The 25,371-nt window shown below is 41.9% G+C and overlaps 1 protein-coding gene across 6 annotated transcripts in view; it reads left to right on the top strand.

Moving 5' to 3' along the window:
* The window catches only part of HECTD4 (HECT domain E3 ubiquitin protein ligase 4), a 188,624-nt gene that overhangs the window by 124,236 nt on the left and 39,017 nt on the right, over positions 1–25,371 (top strand). For all 6 annotated transcript variants that reach the window (XM_010599885.3, XM_023539324.2, XM_023539325.2 and 3 more), the window contains exons 41-55: positions 328–510; positions 1,040–1,204; positions 1,612–1,781; positions 2,691–2,806; positions 4,949–5,052; positions 6,483–6,644; positions 6,764–6,912; positions 7,687–7,766; positions 10,283–10,446; positions 11,994–12,231; positions 13,677–13,813; positions 14,269–14,395; positions 19,148–19,285; positions 21,056–21,192; positions 23,037–23,197. In XM_010599885.3, the coding sequence (XP_010598187.2) occupies positions 328–510; positions 1,040–1,204; positions 1,612–1,781; positions 2,691–2,806; positions 4,949–5,052; positions 6,483–6,644; positions 6,764–6,912; positions 7,687–7,766; positions 10,283–10,446; positions 11,994–12,231; positions 13,677–13,813; positions 14,269–14,395; positions 19,148–19,285; positions 21,056–21,192; positions 23,037–23,197 (2,231 nt within the window). The remainder of the gene's footprint in view (positions 1–327; positions 511–1,039; positions 1,205–1,611; positions 1,782–2,690; positions 2,807–4,948; positions 5,053–6,482; positions 6,645–6,763; positions 6,913–7,686; positions 7,767–10,282; positions 10,447–11,993; positions 12,232–13,676; positions 13,814–14,268; positions 14,396–19,147; positions 19,286–21,055; positions 21,193–23,036; positions 23,198–25,371) is intronic.

Here is a 25,371-nt window from a genome sequence, read left to right as displayed (position 1 = left end):
TGCCCTAAAAGCAACTGGGTGTTGAGATGCAGGCAGTATGTTGCGATGATTTTTCTTCAGATAAATGATTGTTTTGTTTTAGGGATTTTATTAACACAATGTTTGATTCGCTCATATTTTGAGGTTGCATATTTCTAGTTCTGTCAGACTGTAGAAGGCAAATATGGGCAAAATGCCACTGATTGAACCTGATAGTTATTGGGCCCCTCCCGTGTCCAGAGTTCCTTCAGTACCTAGGACCCAGGCACCATTTTAGGCATGTCATCAACCTTGCTACCAAAACAACCAAATCTTTAACAGCAACTGCGTGGGCTGCCTCTTATCTAGGTTCTGTCTCGTGCGCTGATGTACATCCCACAACTGGGGAAGTATGCAGAAAGCATTCTGGAAAATGGCAGCAGCAGTGGCCGGAAGCTCGCCAAACTGCAGAGAATTGCCCGACAGGCCGTAGCTGCACTGTGTGCACTTGGAGGCTTCAAAGAGACAATCAAGATAGGGTCTGAGGTTCAGGTAACCAGCTATCTTTATTTTCCCCAGGTCACTGCTTTCCCCTGTATATAAACAGCCTTTGATTAATTGATCATTTGTAAGACAAGGTACTGTCCACTTAGACAGAAAAGCCTTGTTCCTTCAAGCTAAATAAGGAATTTGACAAATGTATGAATTCTAATCCACACTGTTCTGCAAACTATTCAAAAATTCATGCAATACCGTGTGGCACTTAGGTGCCGTCGACTTGATTTTGACTCAGCAGTACTGTAGAATGCTAACTATGTTGCTTGTGTCCTGCCGTGTCATTAACCTCAGCACTATTTTAGAATTGAAAGTTTGAGATCGTAGAATGTTGTGATGACCTTGCCATGAGGTTTTAGGGCCTATTATTCTCACTCATATTGAGGGCTCAAGGTCTGTGTCGCGGTAGACTATTACTGTAGCATTAATAATGACAGCCGGAAATGTACCCTTCCCACCCGGCACACGCGGTAGCCAATTGCACCATCAGAGCTGGCAGGCAGCGCTAATCCATCTTTGTCTCTAGGTTTTAGGTAGAGGAATATCAGCAAGTGTCGGAGTAGTGGCTTCCATCAACGAACAGGAAGGTATAGCTACGGTCAGATTCCCACCCATAGACTGTAGAAAGACTTCGCAAGCATCAGACACATTGACTATTCCATTGTCTAGACTTTGTGTTCCAAGATCAGAGGTAAGGTGATTTTTAAATGCGTCATAAAATGTACTGCAAGTGGTAACTGTACAGTAATGAATGATGGGCCCGCACAAGTGCAGACGCTCGGTTATCTTAAGTTTTACTTGTGATGTGTATTTATGGATTTGTGAGAGATATTTATATATTCATTATAATTATTTAATAGTAACATTTGTGTGAAAGTTATCATCTAATCAACAAAATTTGTTTCTTTGTGGGTTAGGGATATTCCATACTATATTGTATTTTTAATTGTTTTGATCTGGTTTTCAATGTTCTGTGTGGGAATTTTTTTTTTTTTTTAACTGAAAATTTGAGAATTAACTCCAGGTAATAATAACACCCTCATTTCTTATAAACTAACTACTTGCATTTAACTTTTCGCCACGCTCCCCCTCCCCCAGGCACTGCCTCTTCATAAACTGTCCATTACTGAGAAGGTAGTACAGGCAGTCCAGTCCATGTTGCTTCCTCAGGAGGGGAGTCTCTCTATTCATACCTCACTTCCTGCAACAGGAGACGGGTCAGCTCCTGTGATGGCAGTCGTTCGGCTCCTGGCTGAGATAAGAACAAGGTGAGCATCCTCCCAAGATCACCTCATGTGCTCTGGTGGTGCAGGCCCCTACGTGGGTCCCCCACCCCAGCTTAGTGGGCCCATAGCTTTAAGCTCATGCCAAGCTAGGTGACAGAAGCCATTCTGTTAAAGTATGTTTGACACAGTTTGCTGCTTTCCCCAGTTTCTGTCCTTTGAAATAAAGCTTAGTTCTTCACCTAAGAAAATGAACGAACAATTGAAATGCGATGTATGGAACACATACATAAGGCTGGCTCCACTGATTCACTTTGGGAAAAGAACCTTGTTCTGTCACCAGAATTCCTCTGCCACCAAGCCTTTTCATTTATAAATGACATTCATACATATCCGGTTCATCGCTTTCCAAATTGACGACAAGAAACCTAGGGAATGCTCACAAGTGTTGGTGTTGGAAGGGAAAACCACTCTTTCCCTGCAAATGCAGTTATTTGTTTACCATCAAATAGCAGTAACAAGTTTCTCTTCTGGCAATGGAACTTCTTATAAAGTTCTAATAGAAATTTTGAATCAGGCGCAAGTGATCAGTTTCCCGAGCTTTTGGAACCTTCTTGTTCCAGAGAACTAATATTGCCCTCGGGAACACGGTTTAGGAAAGCCTCTTAAGACAAAGTGCTGATTTCTCACCTGGTACTTTGGTCTCCATTTAGTGGAGATGGCAACCGTCTTTCCCTGTTCTGATTGTCCATGAAGTGTCAACAGTTACTATGCGGGAAAAGAGAAGTTATCCACGTATTTTCAAGCCAATCCAGCTGAGAAAAAGCAAAGTAATGGGGAGTTGAACCTTTTTGTAAATCAGGGGACAAAATTGATTGAAATGTTTTTCACAGTTGACTTTTTGAAGAGTGAACACTGATGACTTTGAAATGTTGTAAATCTTTTAACATTAAGAGCATGCCTGGTCATGGCCCAGCTTCTAGAAGACAGCTTATTTTGTGAAGAATTCATACAACAGTGTCCAGCAGCTGTTGAAGTTCTTAACCTGGTAGCCCAGGAATGCAGTGCTGGTGAGTACCTGTATTTTCCTTACCACCATATTTCACTGTGTTGCATCAGTACATTGACGACTTCATAATGCAGTGCTCACTGCTTTCGTACACACGCATCTCAAACTGCTGAGCTCTAAAGACAACATTCATCACAACCCACTTTCATCCCAGACCTGGAAATGTCAATAAATAGCTTTCAGTGTAGACCAGCTATGAGCTCAGTGTTTTTCAATTTAACTTCAGGACCATGTCACTGTGTTTTCTCTTCTCTATTCCTGTTAATTCATTGGCTTTATTTCTCTATTAGAACTATTTATGAGCCCTCCGTAAGGGTGCCATATACATTCTGACCATCACCATTGACTGTATTTCAGTTCAAAGTCAAGAGTTTGCGCTAAGATCCACTCTTAGGGTTTTGCATGAGTGTGCATGTGTGTGCGTATGCATGTGTTGATGGAAAACTTCAAACAAATACAAAAATAGACTACAAGAGTAAACCGCTGTGTTTCCATCATCCAGTTTCAATAATTAGCAACTCATAGCCAATCCTGTTTCATCTATGCTGTACCCCTCTGGATTATTTTTAAGAGACTCCTAGATATTACTTTATCAATCAATAAATATCTCTAAAAAGTAAAGACCCTTAAAAGAATAATGACAACACTATTATCACATCTAAAAACTAACAATAATTATTTAATATTATTAAATATCTAGTCAGTGTTTAAATTCTAATTTGCTTATAAAGGTCATACTGGTTTTTATATTTGTTAATTTGAATCAGGATCCAAATAAAGTCCACATGTCGTAATTTCTTATTATGTCTTTTAAGTCTCTTTTTGAGATACAGATTCCCCCTCAGTCTCTTTTTTTTCTTTGGATTTTATTTGTTGAAGGGTTTTCTGCTGATTGTATCCCTGTGGTGTCATTTAACATGTTCTTTGGTCCTCGTATATCCTATAAATTGGTAGTTGGCCTGGATGTTTTTAAGTGAAAACGTACCCTTTGTCTCCAAGGATGTAATCGATCTCTATTGGAAATTGTCCACAGTTAGATTAGCAGTCCTCCAATGTACTAGTACCAGCATTTCCACAAACTGCTGTAAGGAAGAAATGGATATCTTTAACTTCCTTTTTTTTTTCCTGGTCATTTTTATTATCTATGTTACTTATTATTTCTCATGCCATTTTCTTTTTTAGTAACTCTCTAATCTCTTTTCTGTCCTTACATTTTTTTCCTGTTTCATGTTGTGGTGATTTCTGAAGATTTACACCTATGTTTTCTTCTAAGAGTTCTATAGTTTTAGCTCTTACATTTAGGTTATTGGAGTTAATTTTTATATATGGTACAAGATACTCCTCAGACATCTTGCACTTCACTAATTCTGGACCCAGAATCCCCTTCCTTTTCTGCTTATTGGAATCATGTCTATTCTAGGATCTAACTTAACACTGTTTCTATTATACTTTTCTAGATCCTGGAGTGAGGTTCTGCCTCATGCCCCTGGGCCTGTACTTGTGTCTCGTATCCTGTAATCACACAGTACAGCCTTGTCCATTATTCTCTGTCATCTCTGTGTGTGTGTGTGTGCGCATGCATGCATGCATATCTTTTCTCCGTCCCAGAGGGCAGGAGATTTAACTCCTGTGTCTTTGTATTCTCTAGTATCTAGCAGTGTGCCTTGCTCATAGGAGGCGTTCAATAGGTATTAGATTTTTCTAAATCAGTTTATATGATAAGAAAAATGGCCTTTATTTATTAGATGATAAAAATGAAAGCTTTCATTTACTGAGTGTTTAGCCTTTCCAGGGACTTGGCTAAGGGCTCCGCTTGTGTTAATCCATTTCATCTTCACAACAACCCTTTGAGGCAAAGGTTCTGTTATTACCCCCAATAGTGGAAGTGAGATGTTAAATATCGAGTGATGGAGTCAGGTTCTGAATCCAAGCAGCCCAACTGCAGGACTTACATCCTTGACCCCATTGCTATGCTACTGAGCTACACATAGTAGACAAAGCTGTCCCATGGTATTTACTCTTTTATAAAACCTTGACTGATTTCTATAAGTGCGGGTTATTACTTTGACCCTACTACCAAGGAGTCAACCCACCTGGGGGATCACAGGGCTTGTTCTCATGGGCATGGTGTGTACCCCACCAGGAGAGCGACTTGCGGTTGTGGAGGTGCAGTGTGAACGGCTGAGGATGCTCTACCGGGACTGCGCTCGGCCCCCACCGCCCCCGCTGCAGGCCGACCGGAGACAGGTGAGCCCTCTGGATCGGACCACACCTCCTGCCGGCCTGCAACATGTGTCGTATGAGTAGCAGTCACTGAGAAATACAGACCAGTAGAGTACGTTCGTAATAGTATCATCAGAATGAGGGTTCACAAAGCCATTTCGTTTGAGGTACAGTGTCTGCAATGCCATGTTATCATCTTTGAATGTCAGAGCAGAGCACATTGATTTGACTTTCTCGATATTGAAAAATTACAGCAGAGGAGCAGAGCTCATTAATTTGTCAATCATTTTTTTTTGTTGTCAATGAAAGAAGAAAAGAGCTGGTTTTCTAGTTTTAGGTTTATAGTCCATTTCATAATAATAAGTATATACCCAGTGCCAATAAGTATATATAGAGAGAAAATAAGAGAGTAATTAAAAACAAATGTGGCAAAATGTTAAAAATGTAGTGTATCTACAAAATTTCATGGTGCAGTATTCATAATAGCCAAAAAAAAATGGATGAATGGATAAATGTGGTCTAGCCACTACGCAGTAGTCTACGATCCAACTGTAAACAGGAGTGAAGCTCTGATACATGCTGCAACCTGGGTGAACCTTGAAGACATCGTGCTGAGTGAAAGAAGCTAGACACAAAACACTACATATTATATGATTCCGTTTGTATAAGATATTCAGAAGAGGTAAATTCAGAGTCAGAAAGTAGATTAGTGGTTTCCAGGGGCTGAGAAGAGTAGAAGATAGGGAGCAAGCTAATGGGTATGGGATTTCTTTTAGGGGGGATGAAAATGTTCTCAAATTAGATTGTGGTGATGGTTGTACATATTTATATGGTATGTAAATTATATCTCAATAAAACTTTAGAAAAATTGGTACATCTAGGTAAGTGTATACAGGAGTTGCTGTATTATTCTTGTAATTTTTCCGTAAGTTTGAAATTATTTCAAAATAAAAAGAAATATATAAAGGAAAAGAAATGTCACCTGAATTTTCAACCTCTCTGGTTACCATTGTCAACATATTAATATGATGTATTCCGTATAATTTTTTTTAACAAATTGGGTTTCCACTCTCTGAGCTGTTTTGTATCTAGCTTTTTTCCACTCAGTAGATGGTGACTATCTTTTCATGTCAACCAACAGCAGCTTAATAGTCCAGTGTCCATCTGTTCTTCAGTTTACTCACTCAGGCTTTTATCGTTGGACATCTGAGTTGTCTCCAATTTTTGCCATTAACAGTGATCTGATGAACACCCTTGGAGCTATATCTTCGCATGCCTGTTTGAATTATTAGGATAAAAAAAGTGAAACTGGTGGGCCAAAAGATAGGCTTTTTTGTGAATATACCAATATATAATACCACGAAATAAAAATTACTGTTCTTCTTTGAGAGAATGAAAGGATTCCTATTTGCATTTCTTTTGACTGAGGATTTTGCTTTTTTTCTTCAATGTAGCCCAAAGAGATTACGTGGAGCCCCTCGCGAGTGTTTCCACCTGTTCGAGCCTGCATGTTCTCATCTCACCTCACTTCGGTCACCTTTCTGGCTGACCCCAGTGCTGGGGGAGGCCTGCCCCGGGGCACTTTTATCTATGCCACCTCACCACTGCCAGTTCAGGTGAGAAACCAGAAGCGATACTGTCTTTTGTCTCCTTCCTTGAAATTTGAAAGCAGGGGCAAGTTCAAGGGCCCAGGTTGAGCTCTCTGATTGTCTGCCCTCCTGTGGTGTTTCTTCAGGCTCCATCTTTTTACTGGGAAATTGAAATTGTTTCCTATGGAGATACTGATGACGACACTGGACCAATCGTTTCCTTTGGCTTTGCTACGGAAGCAGAGAAGCGAGATGGGGCTTGGACTAATCCAGTGGGCACTTGTCTTTTCCATAAGTAAGTGGCTACTATTGCTTTTATTTAAGAGAAGAAATGAAGTAGATCAGACTATCCCTATTTCCCAAACAAACTGTATTTCAGAACAATAGCTTCCCACAAGGAGCATATATGTACTTTTACGCAGATAACGTTCGCCTTCTACATTTGCCAACCGCTCCCTCCTCTATGAGGTATGTTCAAAGTATTTTCATAATCACCACTATTCCAATATTTTTTTACATGTTGCCGTAAAAAAAAAAATTAGCAAAGCACGTAATGAAGATACCTCACAGGAGGAGGGAATGGTTGGCAAACAAACGTAGAAGGCACACATTATATGCATAAAAACACAGTAGATGTTCAAGAAATAAAAATATTACAGGTGTTCAGGAAACAAAAATAGGATTCTGTCTTCAAATAAGTTTGGGGAAATAGAATGTATTCCTTTCCTATGTTGGAGATTTATAGTGCACGTTGCACACTGATTCCTAGCTGTCCTACAGGAAGGACCTGTTTATCTTGTTTCTCAAATGTATTTGAACCTGAATTCTTCTGTTCTGCAAATACACTTGTGGGTGTACTAATACTAAAGGAGTAAAATCTCTACCTCCCAAAATGTATAAAGTACCAGTTGGCAATATATTAGTGTTTCGGGAAAAGAGAGTACCTATTATAATTTCTCGTCTAGTTACTCTCATGCTACTGAAACCCTGTCCCCTTCCCCACTCGCTAGGTAACTGCCTCTGTGTTGGCCGATTAGCCTTGTCTTGACTTCCCTCTGTTTTTTCTTAGCAATGGCCGAGCTGTACACTACAATGGCTCCAGTTTATTACAGTGGAAGAGTGTTCGTTTAGATGTGACTCTCTCTCCTGGTAAGTGTAGTGGGAGCTTTCTTCCCCCTGCATACTTCTGTTTCCCAAGCTTCATTCTAAATAGGTTAAAATGAAATAAATTCAGCAACTTGAAATGGACAATTTGTCTTTCAGTGACAACCAAACGCTTGTCATAGCTGTCCCCTAGTTTACACCAAACCCTTCCTTTTGATGAGACCTCTCCATTTAGTAGCTTAGGAGTCATATTTACTTTCGTTCTTCCATCATTAAAAAAATTCCGAGATTTTGCCTCTCTCTGAAGTTTAGTCTTTCACCAGCTATTCGCTGATGAGCAGGTAAAAAGCTTCAAAAAAAGGGAACTCTACAGCTAGCCATGAAGTGCTTTACTGGTACATACATACTGTAGACTTTGCACCCAGTGGCCTGAGCATCTGCCCAGATGTTTCAGTTACACAGTCGGTTCGATAACAAAAATCAATCCCCCCTTCTTTTCAGCCTTCATGTAAATAACTTGGTGTGTGTAATAAATACTGTTGTTCCAGCAGTGGTGAGGGTGTAATAAATACTGGTGTTCCAGCAGTGGCGAGGGTGTGTGCAATAAATACCGGTGTTCCAGCAGTGGTGAGGGTGTGATAAATACCGGTGTTCCAGCAGTGGTGAGGGTGTGATAAATACCGGTGTTCCAGCAGTGGTGAGGGTGTGACAAATACCGGTGTTCCAGCAGTGGTGAGGGTGTGATAAATACCGGTGTTCCAGCAGTGGTGAGGGTGTGATAAATACCGGTGTTCCAGCAGTGGTGAGGGTGTGATAAATACCGGTGTTCCAGCAGTGGTGAGGGTGTGACAAATACCGGTGTTCCAGCAGTGGTGAGGGTGTGATAAATACCGGTGTTCCAGCAGTGGTGAGGGTGTGATAAATACCGGTGTTCCAGCAGTGGTGAGGGTGTGATAAATACCGGTGTTCCAGCAGTGGTGAGGGTGTGATAAATACCGGTGTTCCAGCAGTGGTGAGGGTGTGACAAATACCGGTGTTCCAGCAGTGGTGAGGGTGTGATAAATACCGGTGTTCCAGCAGTGGTGAGGGTGTGATAAATACCGGTGTTCCAGCAGTGGCAAAACAGAAGTGTTGTCTTCTTCACAGTAGACACCATCACACATGTCGGCTACTTATTTTCAGAGAGAACATCTTCCCATCATCTCTGAGAAAACTTAAATTGTTTTATCTCGTAGGTGGCGTGGGGTGTTTAGGTTGGGAATATTAAGCCTTTTATAGTTGCCTGCAGGGTGATTTTGCTGTCACCTATCCTTGAGGGAGCTGTTTGTTATATTGCACTTTTCTGGGGAGTGGGGCACCTTCAGTTATGGTCAAGTTGTGACTTGGAAGTAAATTCAGGACCAAGTTGTTTCTCTGTTGCTTTAGCTGAGTGTTTCTTTAAGCGCTTTAAGCACAAAGGGGCTCTGGAGAGCCAGGGGAAGCATAATCAGGTTTTTTATTTGTTTGTTACTGTTGTTTGTTTTATTTTATCACATTTGGGCTTTTGAGAGAATTTTGGACCAGACCTCAGGCACACATACTGCCCTCTTCTTAGAGAAGCGAGTCTGTTTAAGAATAGAGATCAGGAGCCCATTTTTACAACAGAATCTCAGCCTCTGGACCAACACTTGCGGTATTCATCCATCATCAGATACTTCTCGAATATCTCCTGCATGCTAGGTGGTCTTCTAGGACCTGGGGATGCCCTGGTCAAGTCTCCACCCATCTCAAAGCTTCCATTCTAGTGGAATCTAAAGTATATGAGACTCTGATCCACAACAGAATCATAGAACTTCATGCACTTATTGGCGAGTTCAAGGGCTAGTTATAGCACTTGTCTGAGGCAGCTAAGGAAGAGAACTGATGGAATGGGCACGCCCCCCTTGGCTCTCTCACTTCTACTGCAGTATCCAGTAGCCTAATCAGAAAGAAGCCTTGCCCGTATTATCTTAGCTGCCTGCAAAGACATCTTAAATACCTGTAAGTGAGGGGACATGATGTTACGGAATAGTGTACCTTCAGCTTACATTGATGGTTGAGTTTCAAAATACATTTTTGAAGATCATTTTTAAACCTTCCATAAGTTTACAGAGAAGATGCTACCTTTTTACCTTTATGCCCTGTGTATACATAATAGCCTCCATAAAGAATCCATGTGTCTCCACAGAAAAACTTGTATTCTTCTATTTTTTTTAAAAAATTGTACTCAGTGTCTTGCCCTTTTTATGCTGACTACCAGGAAAATAAAAGCTAAATTTTATGTGTAGGCTGCAATAATTAACTCAGACACTAGGTATTTTTCTCCTTCAATGTAGTTTCTGACTTACATTTTTTAAATTGTTTATTTCTATTGTCTTAATTTATATCTATTTAAATACAATACATTAATTTAACTGAGGACATAAGTAAGTAAAAAGATAATTAATGATATGTGGCATCGTTTTACCACTTGCAAATTGATGTTTATTTAATAGCCAATAAGTGGGAAAAAAAAGTATTCTCCTTCCTGTTCTCTGCCGCAGGTGATGTGGCGGGAATTGGCTGGGAGAGGACCGAGGGGACTCCACCTCCTCCTGGGCAGCCTGCCAAGGGCCGCGTGTACTTCACCTACTGCGGGCATCGCCTCTCTCCCTATCTTGAAGATGTCTCTGGTGGGATGTGGCCTGTGGTTCACATTCAGAAAAAGGCAGGTTATCTTCTTTGGAAAGGAAAACGAGTTCTCCTTAGTAATTTGTTCCTAAAAGGAATTGAAAAATTAAAGCCATCAAATGTGCCCTAATTGTACATAATAATACATGGTGCACGATAACAAAAGGAAGAGCAAAACGAGCCTATGTGAGTGGGTTCAACTTCTCTTTGCATCAAACCCAAGACTGTTTGGATGATGTATTATCAAGGAACTTAAGTGCTTAACTATTTCACCCTCTTAAACAGCATCTCAAAATAGATGTCTCACTGACATGCCAAAGTTAATATGTCCGAAATTGAGCCTAACTGGGTCCCACACCCAAATCTGCTTCTTTCCCAGTCTTCCTCATCTCAGGAAATGGCATCTCCATCCTTCCAGTTGCTAAGACTAAAAACCCTAGAGCCTCCTTGACTCCCCTTTTTCTCAAACTCCATACCCAATCTGTCAGCAATCTTATTGGCTCTGCCTTCAGAATGCAGCCGGAATCTGACCACTTACCCATTCCACCATTAACACCCTGGCCTACCCATTCAGCCATTAACACCCTGGCCCATCCACCCACCATCATCTCTCAGTTGGCTTATTGCAGTTTTCTCCTAACTCCTCTCCCTGCCCCGTTCTTGCTTTTTGACATGTCTTCTCAACTCAGCAGCCACAGTGATCCCTTAAAAATGTTAGATGGTGTTACTTTCCCACTCTACACCATCAGTGACTTCCCATGCCACGCATGTATAAGCCATGTTCTTATAGTGGTTTACAAGACCCTGTAGGATCTGACTGACCCTATATACGCCGCTGCTACCATCTTTTATCACTCTGTTTGTTGAGTGAATTAATTGAAGATGCCAATAATTTAAGACAGCATTTCTCAACCTGTCATATTTATTCATCAACAAATATTTATTGAATGCTTACTGTATGCCAAGCACTCAGCTAAGCTCTGGAGCTATAATATTGAGCAAAACAGATATAGTCTCTGCCTTCATGGAATTATAATCATAGGGGGAGTTGGAGGAGTTGAACATTAATCAAATAATCACACAAATATGTGTGCATGTATAATCATAAACTGTAATAAATACTATGAATGAGATTTATATAAGACTTTATGAAAGCAAGCATCAAGCATATCTGATCATGTCCTTGTCACCATGAAGAAGTGATGTTTGAGCCGGGTCTGGAATATTAACTGGTCTTAACTAGGCAAAATTGGGGGAAAGAATGTTCCAGTTGGAGGGAACAGCATGTGCAATGGCCACAGGTAGGAGGGAACAGTGTTGGAAATAAGAAAGGTCACCGTGTTTGCGTGGCAAAGAGCAGGAGCTTGTGAGGGGAGAAGGCAGGCCAGGCTGTTTATGCAGCGTCCAAGTGCTCGCAGTTCTGCCGGCCCCTCCATCTGGTGTCACATGCTGTCCCATCCAGGAGCCATTCTTTTGGTTTGATATTTAGTGAAGTTCACCTGGGGATGTTAAAAAAAAAAAAAAATCAATAAAATTTTTAAAAACCTAGGTCCTTTCAAACCTTTTATTTGATCTCCTTTCCAGAACACCAAAACTCGGGCTAACTTTGGCTCCCGCCCATTTGCCTATGCGGAAGGGCAGGCCCACCGCAATGCTGCTGACCTGTGCACCGACCTGGCAGAAGAGATCAGTGCTAACTTCGAGGCCCTGCCCTTTGCCATGGCATCTGACAGTGACAATGATGCTGGCACCAGTATTGCGTCAGACCCAGGCACTCATGGGCCTCCGTGCCGGATCGCTGCTGTGGCCACTGCTCAGCAGCGTAAGCCGCCTCCTCCTAGGGCCCCTCTGCTTCCTGGGAAGTGGAAGCTCTGATTTCTCTAAATCCGTTTCAGTTGAGCATCAGGATTACAATCAGGGATGGAAACTCAAGTGCTGGTTGGTAAATGGGAAGAGAGGCTGGGGAAAGGAAGTGGGGAGCAGGAGGAGGCACATGAGCCTGGAAGGAGCCTTCCCACATACCGGAGGCCTGTATTTCAGTGCCAGCAGAATATGGCTACGTAGCAACACAAGCTGGACAATGGTCCAGCTGTTACTGATTTTTTTTTTTAATTGTGCTTTAAGAGAAAGTTTACAGCCAAGTTAGTTTCTCATACAAAAATGTATACACACATTGTTATGTAACCCTAGTTGCTCTCCCTATAATGTGCCAGGACACTCATCCTTTCCACCCTGTATTTCCTGTGTCTATTCAACCAGCCCCTGTCCCTTCCTGCCTTCTCATCTCATCTCCGTACAGGAGCTGCCCATTTAGTCTCATGTATCTCCTTGAACTAAGAAGCACACTCTTTACCAATATCATTTTATGTCTTATAACCCAGTCTATTCTTTGTCTGAAGAATTGGCTTCGGGAGTGGTTTTAGTAGAACCCCAGAATTTCATGTGAAATCTCCTAATATGTAAATATTGATCATTAAAAAAAGATGTCTTAAAACTGAGATCACCCAAGTATAGTGAAATGCTAATACTAACGGTAGAATTTAGGTATTAGGTATATAGGTGTGCACTATAAAAGTTTTCTGATTATTTGAAAATTTGCATGATAAAATGGAAAAAAAAAAAAAACAGCCAACCATATGAAAGATGTCTCTAGGTCATATCTGGCCCATGAGATACTGCAAACTTTTTTTTTTTTTAGTTTTACAGAGCAAATTAGTTTCCTGTTTGATAGTTTGTACAAAAAGTGTTTCGTGACCTTGGTTTCATTCCCTACAATGTGTCAGTACTGTCCCCATTTCTGCCCCGGGCTCCCCATTTCCTTTAGCCCTGATTCTCTACCCCTGCCTACCTTCTCATCTTGGCTTTTGGGCAGATACTGGCCTTTTGATCTCCTGTAATTAATTGTTCTGAGCAGTATGTTCCTCTCAGGTGTTATTCTTTATCTTATGGGCTTGTCTATTGTTTCGCTGGAAGGTGGTCTCCAGGATGCAAACTCTTCTACGAGTCTGTCTAATTCTTTCTCATGATGAAGAACTTCCCAAATTCTTTTCTGAGTTGAATGAATTTTACCCATAAGAATTATTTTAGGATTCAGGGTAATTATGGATAATCATTTATTCCTTGACTCTGGGTTAAAAAAACCCCAAAGTACTAGGAACCTTTTCTGTCACATAAATTAAAAGAATCTGGTTTGTCCAAGAGTGACAAGTGAGTGATTTCTCTGGCCTGCTCTTGCTTAGAGTTCACTGTCCTTGTGCTTTGTTACAGAGTATGACAGTGACACTTCCTGCCATTATAAAGTAGAGCTCAGCTATGAAAACTTCATCACCTCTGGCCCAGACCCACACCCACCTCCCATTGCAGATGACGAAAGTGATGATGATGACGATGATGACATCCCACAGGTAAGACACCTGCAGGTGTGGCTTACCTGCTCCCTGACCGGGGAGACCACAGGGAACGGTTTGGACCAGCGGGTTCCAGGTCGGGGTTGGTACACTTTCAATTATGCAATTGTCTTTGCACAGAGACTCTGAAGTGTTAGTTTTCTATACCACGTATCAGTAGCAATATTTATTGGGCTTTTTTGCCCAATAAATATCCAGGCATTGGAGAACTGAAGTACTTGGATAGTAATTCAGCAGGAAAACTGGGAATCATATAAATGCCTGTATTGCTTTAGCGGGAACGGAAAAGCTTGCTCAGTGTAGCTGTTCCCTCCCTAGGCATCTGTGGGAGGTAGTCAGCACACCGTGTTTCCATCACTGGCGTATGAGTTGGGAGAAGACTTCAGGCTGGGAAGGACCGGGGCCTGCACGGGGTGCTGCTTCCCTGATCACGTGTTTGCCTCCCCTTCCAGGAGGACCACTATGCCCTGCTGGTGAAAGCATGGGAGACCAAAGTTTTTCCTACGATCCGAAGACGCTTCCGCAATGAAGCTGAGCGGAAGTCGGGCCTGGACCAGATCAAGGGTGCTTTACAACTAGGTCTGGTGTTTTTTGTTTTACTTTGGAGCCCACTTCATGAATTGAAGAGATGTATTTTCGATGAAAATCAGAATGTAAATCTGGAAAGAGGGGCTTATCTAAAGTTGAACCAGACTTAATAGTGCCTTTTACTGTACCTTTATCGAACTCTGGTTTTATGTTTTTATTGCTAGGCTTTTGTTTGTCAGTTGAACTCGTTGTTTTGAGTTGATAAGCTGCAGGTATGAAGCTGGGGTGGTTATAATGGGAAGTGGCATAGCTAGTGGTTAACAGTTTGGGCTCTGAAGTCACGGCTGTGTTATTTATCAGCTGTGTGACCTTCAGAAAATTACTTAACTTCTCTGGGCTTTCCTCATCTTTAAAATGGGATCAATGATGGTAACCACCTCATACGTTATATAAGAAATAAATGAGTTAATATAGGTGAAGTTCTTAGAACAGTGCCTGGCACATAGTAAGCATTCAATTAATGTAGTTCTTCTTTTCTTTTTTTTAGGAATTTCTTTTTTAATTCTTATTGTGCTTTAAGTGAAAGTTTACGAATCAAGTCAGTCTCTCATACAAAATTTTGTATACTCCTAGTCGCTCTCCCCTTAATGAGACAGCACACTCCTTTTCTCCACCCTGTATTCCCCGTGTCTATTCAGCCAGCTTCTGACCCCCTCTGCCTTCTCATCTCCCCTCCAGACAGGAGCTGCCTGCATAGGCTCATGTGTCTACTTGAGCCAAGAAGCTCATTCCTCATCAGTATCATTTTCTGTCTCATAGTCCAGTCCAATCCCTGTGTGAAGAGTTGGCTTTGGGAATGGTTCCAGTCTTGGTCTAACGGAAGGTCTGGGGACCATGACCTCCGGGGTCCTTCGAGTCTCAGTCAAACCATTAAGTCTAGTCTTCTTATGAGAATTTGAGGTCTGCATCCCACTGTTCTTCTGCTCCCTCACAGATTCTTTGTTGTGTTCTCTGTCTGGGCAGTCATCGGTTGTAGCCAGGCACCCTCTAGTTCTTCTGGTCTCAGGCTGATGTAGTCTCTGATTTATGTGACCCTTTCTGTCTCTTGGAAGCACTGGTGGCATAGTGCTTAAGAGCTACAGTTGCTAACCAAAAGGTCGGCAGTTCAAATCCACTGGGCGCTCCTTGAAAACCCTACGGGGCAGTTCTGCTCTGTCCTATAGGGTCACTGTGAGTTGGAACCGACTTGACAGCAACGGGTTTGGTTGGTTTTGGTTTCTGTCTCTTGGACTCATAATTACCTTGTGTCCTTGGTGTTCTTCACTCTCTTTTGCTCCAAGTGGGTTGAGACCAACTGATGCATCTTAGATGGCTGCTTGTTAGCGTTTAAGACCACAGACGCCACTCTCCAAAGTGGGATACAGAATGTTTTCTTAATAGATTTTATTATGCCAGTTGACCTAGATGTCCCCTGAAACCATGGTCCCCAAACCTCCTCCCCTGTGATGATATCGTTCTTCATGAGGTCACAGTGATGATGATGATACTTTTGCCCCACTGGTCTCCTAAAATTCTCACTGTTCCTCCAGCTAAGAATAATACAAATTTAAATTAAATTTAATAATACAGACTAACTCAAAATTGTTGATGAGTCTTAAGTGTCTTAAGTGCAGATAGCTCATTTCTGTTAAAGACTTTTCCTCATCTTCCAAAACACCTGCTTTTTGAAATACAGAAATGCCTTTTCCTAGTAGACGCAGCTGCCCTTTCCAGTGGAACGTTAATTTGGGCTTTCTGTTACCATGTGGCAGTCAGAGATAGTATAAGAGATTTTCTCCTTTTGTCAGCAGTCTTTCTCCTATTTTGACTTTTGTCCTGACTGAGAGTCGGACCCAGTAAAGAGAAAAGCCACCAAGACACCTTTATTTCTTAGTCCCTGTGTGTGCTGAGTCCATACATTCCAGTGATACATGAGCACTTGGACTTTGGAATCAGGACATATACAGATATGACTAATCATATGTGTATGATTCCTTTCATGCAGTCCTATCCCCAAAGCTAAGACCTGTGACAGTCACTCAACCTCTGGGAACAGCCTTACATCCTATGATGATGTGGTATGATTGCTTCCTGCTGTCTTATCAGAGCCCTATGTCAGCTGCCAACCCAAATCCCGGGGCGGCTAATTATTATACCCCCTCCTCCTCCTCCCCCCTCTCCTCCCCCCACCACCCTCTCCTCCTCCTCCCCCTCCTTAAGAAGGAGCAATATTAGGAAGAAGGGAGTGAGTTTGGATTGTTCAGGGAACCGCAGTAAGGCCAAGCCAGCGTAGCTGAAGAGGAGGGTGTGAAGAGAAGGTGGTAGGAATGGAGACGAGCTGGAGCAGTCCTGAGGACTCTGGCTTTTACTCTATGTAAGACGGGAAGTAAGACAGGAAGCCAGCAGGCGGCGTTGAGCAAAGGAGCAATGTAATCTTATATAGTAGATCCTAAAGATACAGAGAGAATTTGCCGCCCTCCATCCAGTCTCAGCATCTGAGAGAAAATACCCTTTTTGTGTCCTTTTAGGCTGCAGAACAGCTCTTACCTTGTTTTCAGACAGCTTACACTTACTGAATGTGACGCCACTTTGGTTACTGTCTGCCTTGAAGCACTGGTGCAGGTCATTGTTTCACTTAGGAGGGCTTGGTGTCAGTCGTTCATTCAGCCATTGACTCATGTACTTGTTCATTCACGCGTTCAAGTCCCCCCGGGTGTCGGGCCTTGTGCGAGGGAATAAGGAACCTGCAGGTAACAAGACAGGAACGGTCCAGTCCCTTCTCTCACAGAGCTTACATTCTAGTGGGAGAAACAGGTAATTAGCAACCAAGCACCTTGTGGTTACAATCATTGTAGGTAAGTAGAGCGACCCAGTCTCTTCTGGCTTCTCTACAGATGTGGTCTGTAAGCTGAGACGTGGAGCTAACTAGGTAAAAGCAGGGCTAAGTTTAGAAATAAGAAACACTGTTTGTTTAGGGAGGTTGGTGTTTCTTACTGCTGTGGGAGACAGAAAAGGAGAAAAGAGGCTGCAGTATTTGGATAGCAGCTTTTTTGTGCAACCTTTGGGTGCCGTGCCTTTATTTTCATGTGTGTTCTTCCACTTACAATTAGAGTTTCTTTTTCCTTTTTTTTTTTTTTAACTGTTTGTCCCTGGCGTTGTCCTGAATGTCTGTGTCCAGTTACCCAAAGGTAGCAGTTGGATTAGAGCCAGACTGAGGACTCCCAGCCTCATGACCCACACAGAAAGCACCCACGGCCCCTGATCTCATCTTGCCAAAGCCGTTCTCTTGGGATCCATCCTTTTGACCATGGCCAACCATCTGAACTGTATTGATTTAAACATAAAACATTGACCTCTCAACTCCAAACCCCTCAGTATAGCAGTGATGCAGGCCAAAGGGCGACTCTGCAAAGGTGGACCAGCGTCTGTTGTTGAGTCCTCCAAAGAAGGTTAATACAACCATTCTTACTCTGGGCCTGCTTTAACGTGGCCTTCTCCTCACGGGCCCTGATTCCTGCTTGTTAGACAGACAGTACAGCGTGGTTTTTTGTTTTTTTTTCCCTCTTCTCCTTACTATTCCTTTGGAAAGTGCTGCAGAGATTATTTTTCCATAATCTTCTAATATTAGGCCACGAAATTTCTGCTTTTAGTCTCCCTGGCACGTCTCTTCCTAAGCACCCTTCTCAAACTGTAGCCCTCTTTTCAATGATGATCAGAAAATCACTACACCTTTTTATTACAGTGAGGGCAGTAATCGAGTGGTAACCCAATGTGATGGAAGCAGGCTTTGTTTAAAAGCAGACACTGTCAGCACCCACTCTTTTGCCCACAACTTCCTTAGCCCTGTGGGATCCAGGGCAGCCACAGCAAACGGAGATGTTACGCCCCGCCTCTGCTGTGTGCCTGCAGTGTTGCCGTTTTCAGGCCTTTGGATGTTTGCTTACTTGGTTCATTCATTGATAGTGGCTGTTGCTGTTGAACAAAATGAGTGTGTTCTCCTACTAGAAAGGAAGAAAGGTGGGAATTCCAGTAGTGGTTGGGAAAAGTCGATGTCTCTCTTAAATAAGCAGCATGTGCCTGTTGTAATAAAAATCAAACACAGTACAACAGTATATAGAAAAACCTGCGAAAGCCAGAATTTGTGTGAGGTGGAAACCTGTCAGAGAGGGAAAACTCAAGTATTTTCCAGTAATAGAGAGTGATAGAAAAATGGTGAGACTGCACCCTGCCAAAGGTGGAAAACTCATGAGACCTGGAAAAGCAAGGCAGTCCTGTCAAGTTCCGGCTCTCACAGGTTTCACTGTATAAACTAAAAAGTAAAAGTTAGCCCCACTCCCATCTTATTCCCCAGTTGTCCTATGCTTTGTTTTTTTTTTTTTTTTTTTCGAGTTAACTAAAATGTAGTGACAGCTTAATGAGATACCACCATTGTTTAACCATTTGGTATTGATAAACACTTTGGTTGTCCAAGTGTTTGGTTATTATTACTGACAGAGCTTCAGTGAGTGTTCTTGTATGTGTGCCTTTGCACACTTGTGCTTGTATTTCTGTGGGAGAGACTCCTAGAAGTAGAGTACTGAGTTAGAGGACATTTTAAACTTGGTAGACACTGTGTAATCACCTTCCCCAAAAGGTTGCATACTCCCTCAAACAGTGTTTGAAGGCTTCTCTTACCTTTTCATTCTAGGCTTAAGTAGGTGTCATGGTTGATGAGAAGATTGTGTACCCTCTGGAAAGTCACCCAGTGCTGTTGTTTTTTTTTAGGCATGGTGGATATTGCCAGGCAGACGGTTGAATTTCTCTATGAGGAAAATGGTGGCATCCCAAGAGACCTTTATCTTCCCACCATTGAAGACATCAAAGATGAAGCAAACAAGTTCACAATTGATAAAGTTCGAAAAGGTATTGCTTTCTTCTTCATTTCACTTAGGGAATTTCCTATGAGATGAGAAGCTGAGGTTTCCCAAGCATGAGTTTGAGCCGGGCAGCTGCTGGCTCTCACAGGGTGACTCTCCTTCCTCAGGGTGACTCTCCTTCCTTAGGAGTGACTTGTCCTGAGGCCAGATAGCTTTCCATGCACTCTTCCAGGCTTGTCCGTGGCCCTACAGCTTCCTGGTGGGGCAAAAGTCAACGTTTATCTGGCCTCTGGTGGCCACTTCCGCACTCCCAGGCCTCTCTGGCAGGGCAGTTGTGCACAGAAGGAAGTGGGCCTGGGCCGAGGATTCCAGAGAGGCCCTTGGGCCTAGTCCTGGCTACTGAGCTAATACACTCTACATACGTGGTTTTACTGTGCATTTTTGAATTTTAATAGAATGTATTTCTTTTCTTTAAAAATCTCTTGCATCCTTCTATTTGGGGTGATGAAAAAGGTTTGGAATTAGTAGTGATGGTTGCATCACATTGGGAATATAATTAATGTCACTGAATTGTACACATGACAAATTTTATGTTATATGTATTTTATCACAATATTTTTAGTTTACATATATTGCACATTTTGGGAAAATGAAGTAACTACAGAAAAGCACAAAAAAGAGAATTTAAAGCTGCTCACTGTTAGAGTCACCAGATGACCTACACAAAAATACCAGAATACCACAGGCAGGGCCACGGATAGCTATTTACTTTTGTTTTTTCTTTTTCTTTCTTTTCATTTTTTTTAAGATACGATTCACATATCACAAAATTCACCCTTTTATAGGATAGTGTACCATCAGTGGACTTAGTGTTTTCACAAAGTGACATAACCACCAAGCCATCACTACCATCTACCACAACCTTGTCATCCCCCCGCAAAAGAAGCCCTGTGCCCATTAACAGTCACTCCCCATTCCTCCCTTCCCTCATTCCCTGGAAACCACTAATCAACTTCCTGTCTCTATGGATTTGCCTTTCTGGAGGTTTCATATAAATGAAATAGCTGTACATTATGTAGCCTTTTGTGTCTGGCTTCTTTCACTTAACACAGTGTTTCCAAGGTTCATCCATGTGGTAGCATGTGTCAGGATAAACCACATTTTGTTTATCCATTCTTCTGTTGATGGACACTGGGGTTGTTTCTACTTTTTGGCTATTATGAAAAATGCTGCCATGAACATTCATGTACAAGTTTTTGTGTAGATGTAGGTTTTTATTTCTCGGATATATAAAGAGAATACTTATATTCTCTTTACCATTACTGAGTCATATGGCAACTCTATGTTAAACTTTTTGAGGAATTGCCAGGCTGTTTTCCAAAGTGGTTGCACCATTTTACATTCCCACCAGCAGTGTATAAGGGTTCCATTTTCTCCATATCTTCCCCAACACTTACTTTTTTTTTTAAATTCTAGCCATCCTAGTGGATATGAAGTGGTATCTCATTGTGGTTTTGACTTGCATTTCCCTAAAGACTAATGATGTTGAGCATTCTTTCATGTGTATCTTTTCATTTCTCTTTGGAGAATTGTCTATTCAAATCCTTTGCCCATTTTTGAATTGGGTTGTCATTTTATTTTTGAATTGTAACAGTTCTTACATTTCGTTGCATTACCTCTGAGCTGTGTCCCATTTTAATTATAACTGAGGCTATTGTTAAGTGCTATAAGAGCTGTTTGAGACCCTAAAATATAGGGTCCCAGGATGATAATGGTACATGCTCCCCAAAAAAACTTCTCTTTCCAACCTCCTTAGGTCTCACGGTGGTAACCCGCTCTCCAGACAGCAATAATGTAGCCAGCACTACAGTTGGAACTGCTCTGCCAAAATTTGCCATCCGAGGGATGCTGAAAACCTTTGGGCTTCATGGAGTTGTCTTAGATGTTGATTCAGTGAGTGAACTGCCTTTCAGATTTGTAAGCCCTTTTATACTGAGGTTTTCATGCCCAGACTCCAAGAACCTGAAAAAGTGTTTACACAAGTGTGTTGCTCTTCAAGTTAGGATCGAAGAAACCAAGGAAAAGTGCTGTCATGCCAACTGACTGGCCAGCGATGGTTCCATGGACCCAGGTCAAGGCTTGTGATAGATTATAGGCTCTTAACTCAGAGCCCTGGTAGCTCAGTGTTTAAGTGTTTGGCTGTTGACCGAGAGGTCAGAAGTTCAAATCCACCAGCTGCTCCTTGGAAACCCTATGGGGCAGTTGTGCTCTGTCGTGTAGGATCAATAAGAGTCAGAATTGACTCGATGGCAATGAGTTTGTCCTTAATGAGCGGATGATCTGCCATTGTTGTGATTGTTATACAGACACAGTCGAAGAAATCATTTTGTGATTTTGATTACATCATCTCACTGGTTCCCTTGGCCTCGGTTTCCCTATCTGTGAAATGGGTGTGTTAAACTAGAGCAATAGTTTTCTTCTCCATTTTGCAGAGCCCTCTTAGGGGTCTCAGCAGTGATTTGGGTGTGAATGGTAAAGAAGGAACAGAAGGGAGTGGGAGAAAGGAAAGTAGAAGCTTTCTCTTGACAAAAGGGTCTTGTTTGAAAACTATGACTGCATGATCCTGAGGCTGCATGTACATTCTTGCCTTTAAGAAGTTACCATGCCAGAAGAGCTGATGAAATAATACATGGATTAGACCTAACAGTCATCTCTCACTACCTAGATCTAGGCTTTGGTTTCTTTCTAGAAATACAGATAATGCTTTGAAATCTACCTTTTAAAAACTAACATCTTCAGTGGATTGCATGTTACCAGAAATCATTAAATATTTTTAGAGGGGCCATTGTTTTATGGTTGACTGAGGTGAACTATCAAATAGAAAGTGCCATCAGTAATACGGTCAGCCGCCCACTGCCTTGCAGTACAAACTTCTAACCCTAGCAATCAGAAAATACGTTACTCACAATATTTTTCAGTAATAGAACTGCGTGAAGGTAAAACAGAAACTTTGTTAAATAATTCAGTTATTCCTCAAGTAATTTGATTTCCTTTTAAAAAATAATCCCTTAGTAAAAATTACATTGGCATTTGGATCCAGAGTGCATAGAGGCGTGAACTTAAACTTCTTATTTTCCCAGCAATAAAATAGAGCCATCAGACAGGCTCCCTTCTTTCAAAAAAGGACGACATAAAAACAACGTAAATTTACCTGGCAGCAACGCGTGCCAAAATACAGCACTGTTCTCCTTGAATTGTTTACTCATGATGACGTTGGAGGTCTTTCATTTATCGTAACAGCTAAAATCCACTGTCTGGTATGGAAACCCAAAAACCCATTGTAAATACTAACCAAATGTCTTTGAACTTTTAGACTCAATCGATGGCAAGAAACTAGTGGTTACTGCAGTAGTTGCTGGTCATAGCCTGTACTTCTCTTTTTCTATTTTAATTGAAGTGATTTTTTGTAACTGATTAATTAACTCACATTTATATCTAAGAATTTATTAAAATCTCCATGCTTCTTAATGTTTATTATTTTTTATTTATTCAGAAAACTATATAGTGTAAATTTACCTTGTAGTATGTGCTTCAGAAATGTATTGTGAATTCCTTTTTAATTCATTTATTTTGAAATGGCCGTGAAATTGCAGGTTAAAAGCATACAATTTAAAAAATTATATATATTAATTTATATATGTATATAATTTCTAATGTATATTTGTTAATTTTTTTTAGCTTGGAAAACAAAGTCAATGCTGAGAAAAACAAAAAGATATTTTCTCTCACCGTTGTAGGTAAATGAATTGGTGCAGGTGGAAACGTACCTCCGAAGTGAAGGTGTGCTGGTCCGATACTGGTATCCTATTGATATGCTGGAAAGGCCCCCAGCCGGCTACCGGAGGACTGCCACCAACGGGCTGGTCACACTGGACAATACCAACCTTCAAATTCACAGGTAAAAGTGAGCCTTCTTACTAATGGGCTGAGGAAATCCACCCATCATATCCTACCATATGTACCATTTGTCCTTGACAAAAAGACAAGAGGCTTCTCCTTCAAAGCTAAGAGTTAAAGGGAGAAAAGGCAGCTAGTAAAGATAACAGCCAAATGGGTGGAGGTGGGAAGAAAAGTTAGGGGATCCAGTATCCCCTGGCTTATGTCGCATGCATTCTCTGCTGAGTGTGGGGGACTGAGGGTGGCTGGCATTTCAAGAGTGTAGAAAAGTTATAGAAGTAAACTGAATCAAGAAGAGATGATAAGAGGAGGCCCAGGAGCCATGTGAGCAGCCAGCTACACTCTCTGTTAAGCTAACTGGCTTGGTAACAACTAAAATTTGCTAGTTTGCACCGGATGGGGTTCTGTGTGGGAACAGAAGATGCTAACGGCACATGTCTGCCCCCAGTGGTTCAAAACCTAAAGTTCTAGCAAAAATCCCTCATGTGTATCCTTACTGATTCCCCAGTGAATTGTTTCCTTTGGTCTTAAAAACTCTTGCAGCAATTCAGAGGAAAATATAATAATAAATGGAGTTCTCTGATAAAAGGTTTCTGTAAACTATTTTTTATGCTACTCACCCATTAGTCACCACAGTCTCTCATTAGATTATCAATTTTGAACCACTTATTCACTTGAGTATGTCTCCGGCTTTGACCTCTCACTGGAACTTGAGATATGTGTGTCCTACTGCCTCCTTGACATCTCTACTCGGATATTGCATGGCCCAGTTTTGGTGATCTCAAGTTCAGGCAGACAGTCATATTTGCAAGATCAAAGTAGCCCAAGTTGGCGTTAGCTTCACTTAGAAAGAGACAGGATGGGAAGGATGGTGTGCCCCTGGGCAACATCGTGCAGGTTTCTTCAGCAGGAGTCTTCACAACTGTCCACACAGAAGTTGAGGAGCTAGTCTCTCACCCTCTCCCCAAGAAGCAGTTCAAGCATGAGGGAGACTTCACACAACAGGGTTCACATGGTGGCTGAGCAGCCCCATGTCCCAAACAGGAGCCAGTATCTCTAGTAACAACTCCACAGGCATAGCTTCCAGGGATTCTGGCAAGAGACACGCCAGTTATCACAGTCACCGCACTCTGGGAAGCCTCGAAACTGTGGCTTCCCGCCAAGAATGTTCCTCTTTCAAGTCCCCCCAGTCCAGATGCAGCTTGCCAATCCGGGTCACGTCTCCCATAAGCAGTGTGCCTAGTAATGCTGCTGACGTTCTTTCTTTGTCAGGTTTCCAGGGAAGAGAGCTAGAAGCAGGTTAATCCAGAGTCAGTTCTCAAGTAGAAGAGGAAAGGGTAATTTAATAAACACCTGAAAATACAGTACGTGAAGTGGAATTCTGGGTTTTTCCTCAGAACCTCCTCCTCCTTCACTCTCTTCCCCATATCTGTGAGGAATACCACCATTTATCCAGAGATTATCCTGAGTCCTCCTTTTTCCTCCTCATCCATCCCCACGTACTCCCAATCTGTCCTCTTCTCTCCATTTCCACCACTCCTTGCTTCCCTCAACTCTCTTCTCCTCACAACAGCAGAGTGATCTTAATACCAACATAAACTGGATCATTCATTTCATTCCTCTGAATCAAACCTTCCCAGTGGTTTTCCATGGCCCTGGGAATAGAGTTCAAACCCTTAGCCTAGCTCAGAGCCCTTGTGTGATCTGGCCTCTGTCTGCTTCTCCATCGTCCTTCAGCGGTGCTGGCCTTTCGATCACTCTCCATTTCTCCCCAGTGCCCCAGCCCTAGGCAACCTGCAGTGTATTTTGGGTCTCTGTGGATTTGCTGTTGTGGACCTTGCATGTAAACAGAGTCATACAGCATGTGGTCTTCTGTATCTGGCTTCTTTCACTTAGCGTAATGTTTCCAAGGTCTGTCCATGTTGTAGCATGTATGAAAATCTCATTCATTTGTATGGCTAAGTGATATTCCATTGTAAGGATGGACCACATTTTGTTTCTCCATTCATCTGTGGATGGACACTTGAGTTGTGAATAATGCTGCTATGAACATTAGTGTACAAGTTTTTTTCTCTTTCCACAGGGATTTTTGAGTTGGGGAAAAAACATAACTAAATGTGACTTAAAAAAAAAAAAAAAACTCACTTGGGGTCCAGAACATGGAGCCAGAAGAGA

The sequence above is a fragment of the Loxodonta africana genome, chromosome 19 (genome assembly GCF_030014295.1).
Source record: "Loxodonta africana isolate mLoxAfr1 chromosome 19, mLoxAfr1.hap2, whole genome shotgun sequence".
Lineage (NCBI taxonomy): Eukaryota > Metazoa > Chordata > Mammalia > Proboscidea > Elephantidae > Loxodonta > Loxodonta africana.
Note: the sequence above shows the minus strand (reverse complement) of the source record. Positions and strands in the feature narration are given on the sequence as shown.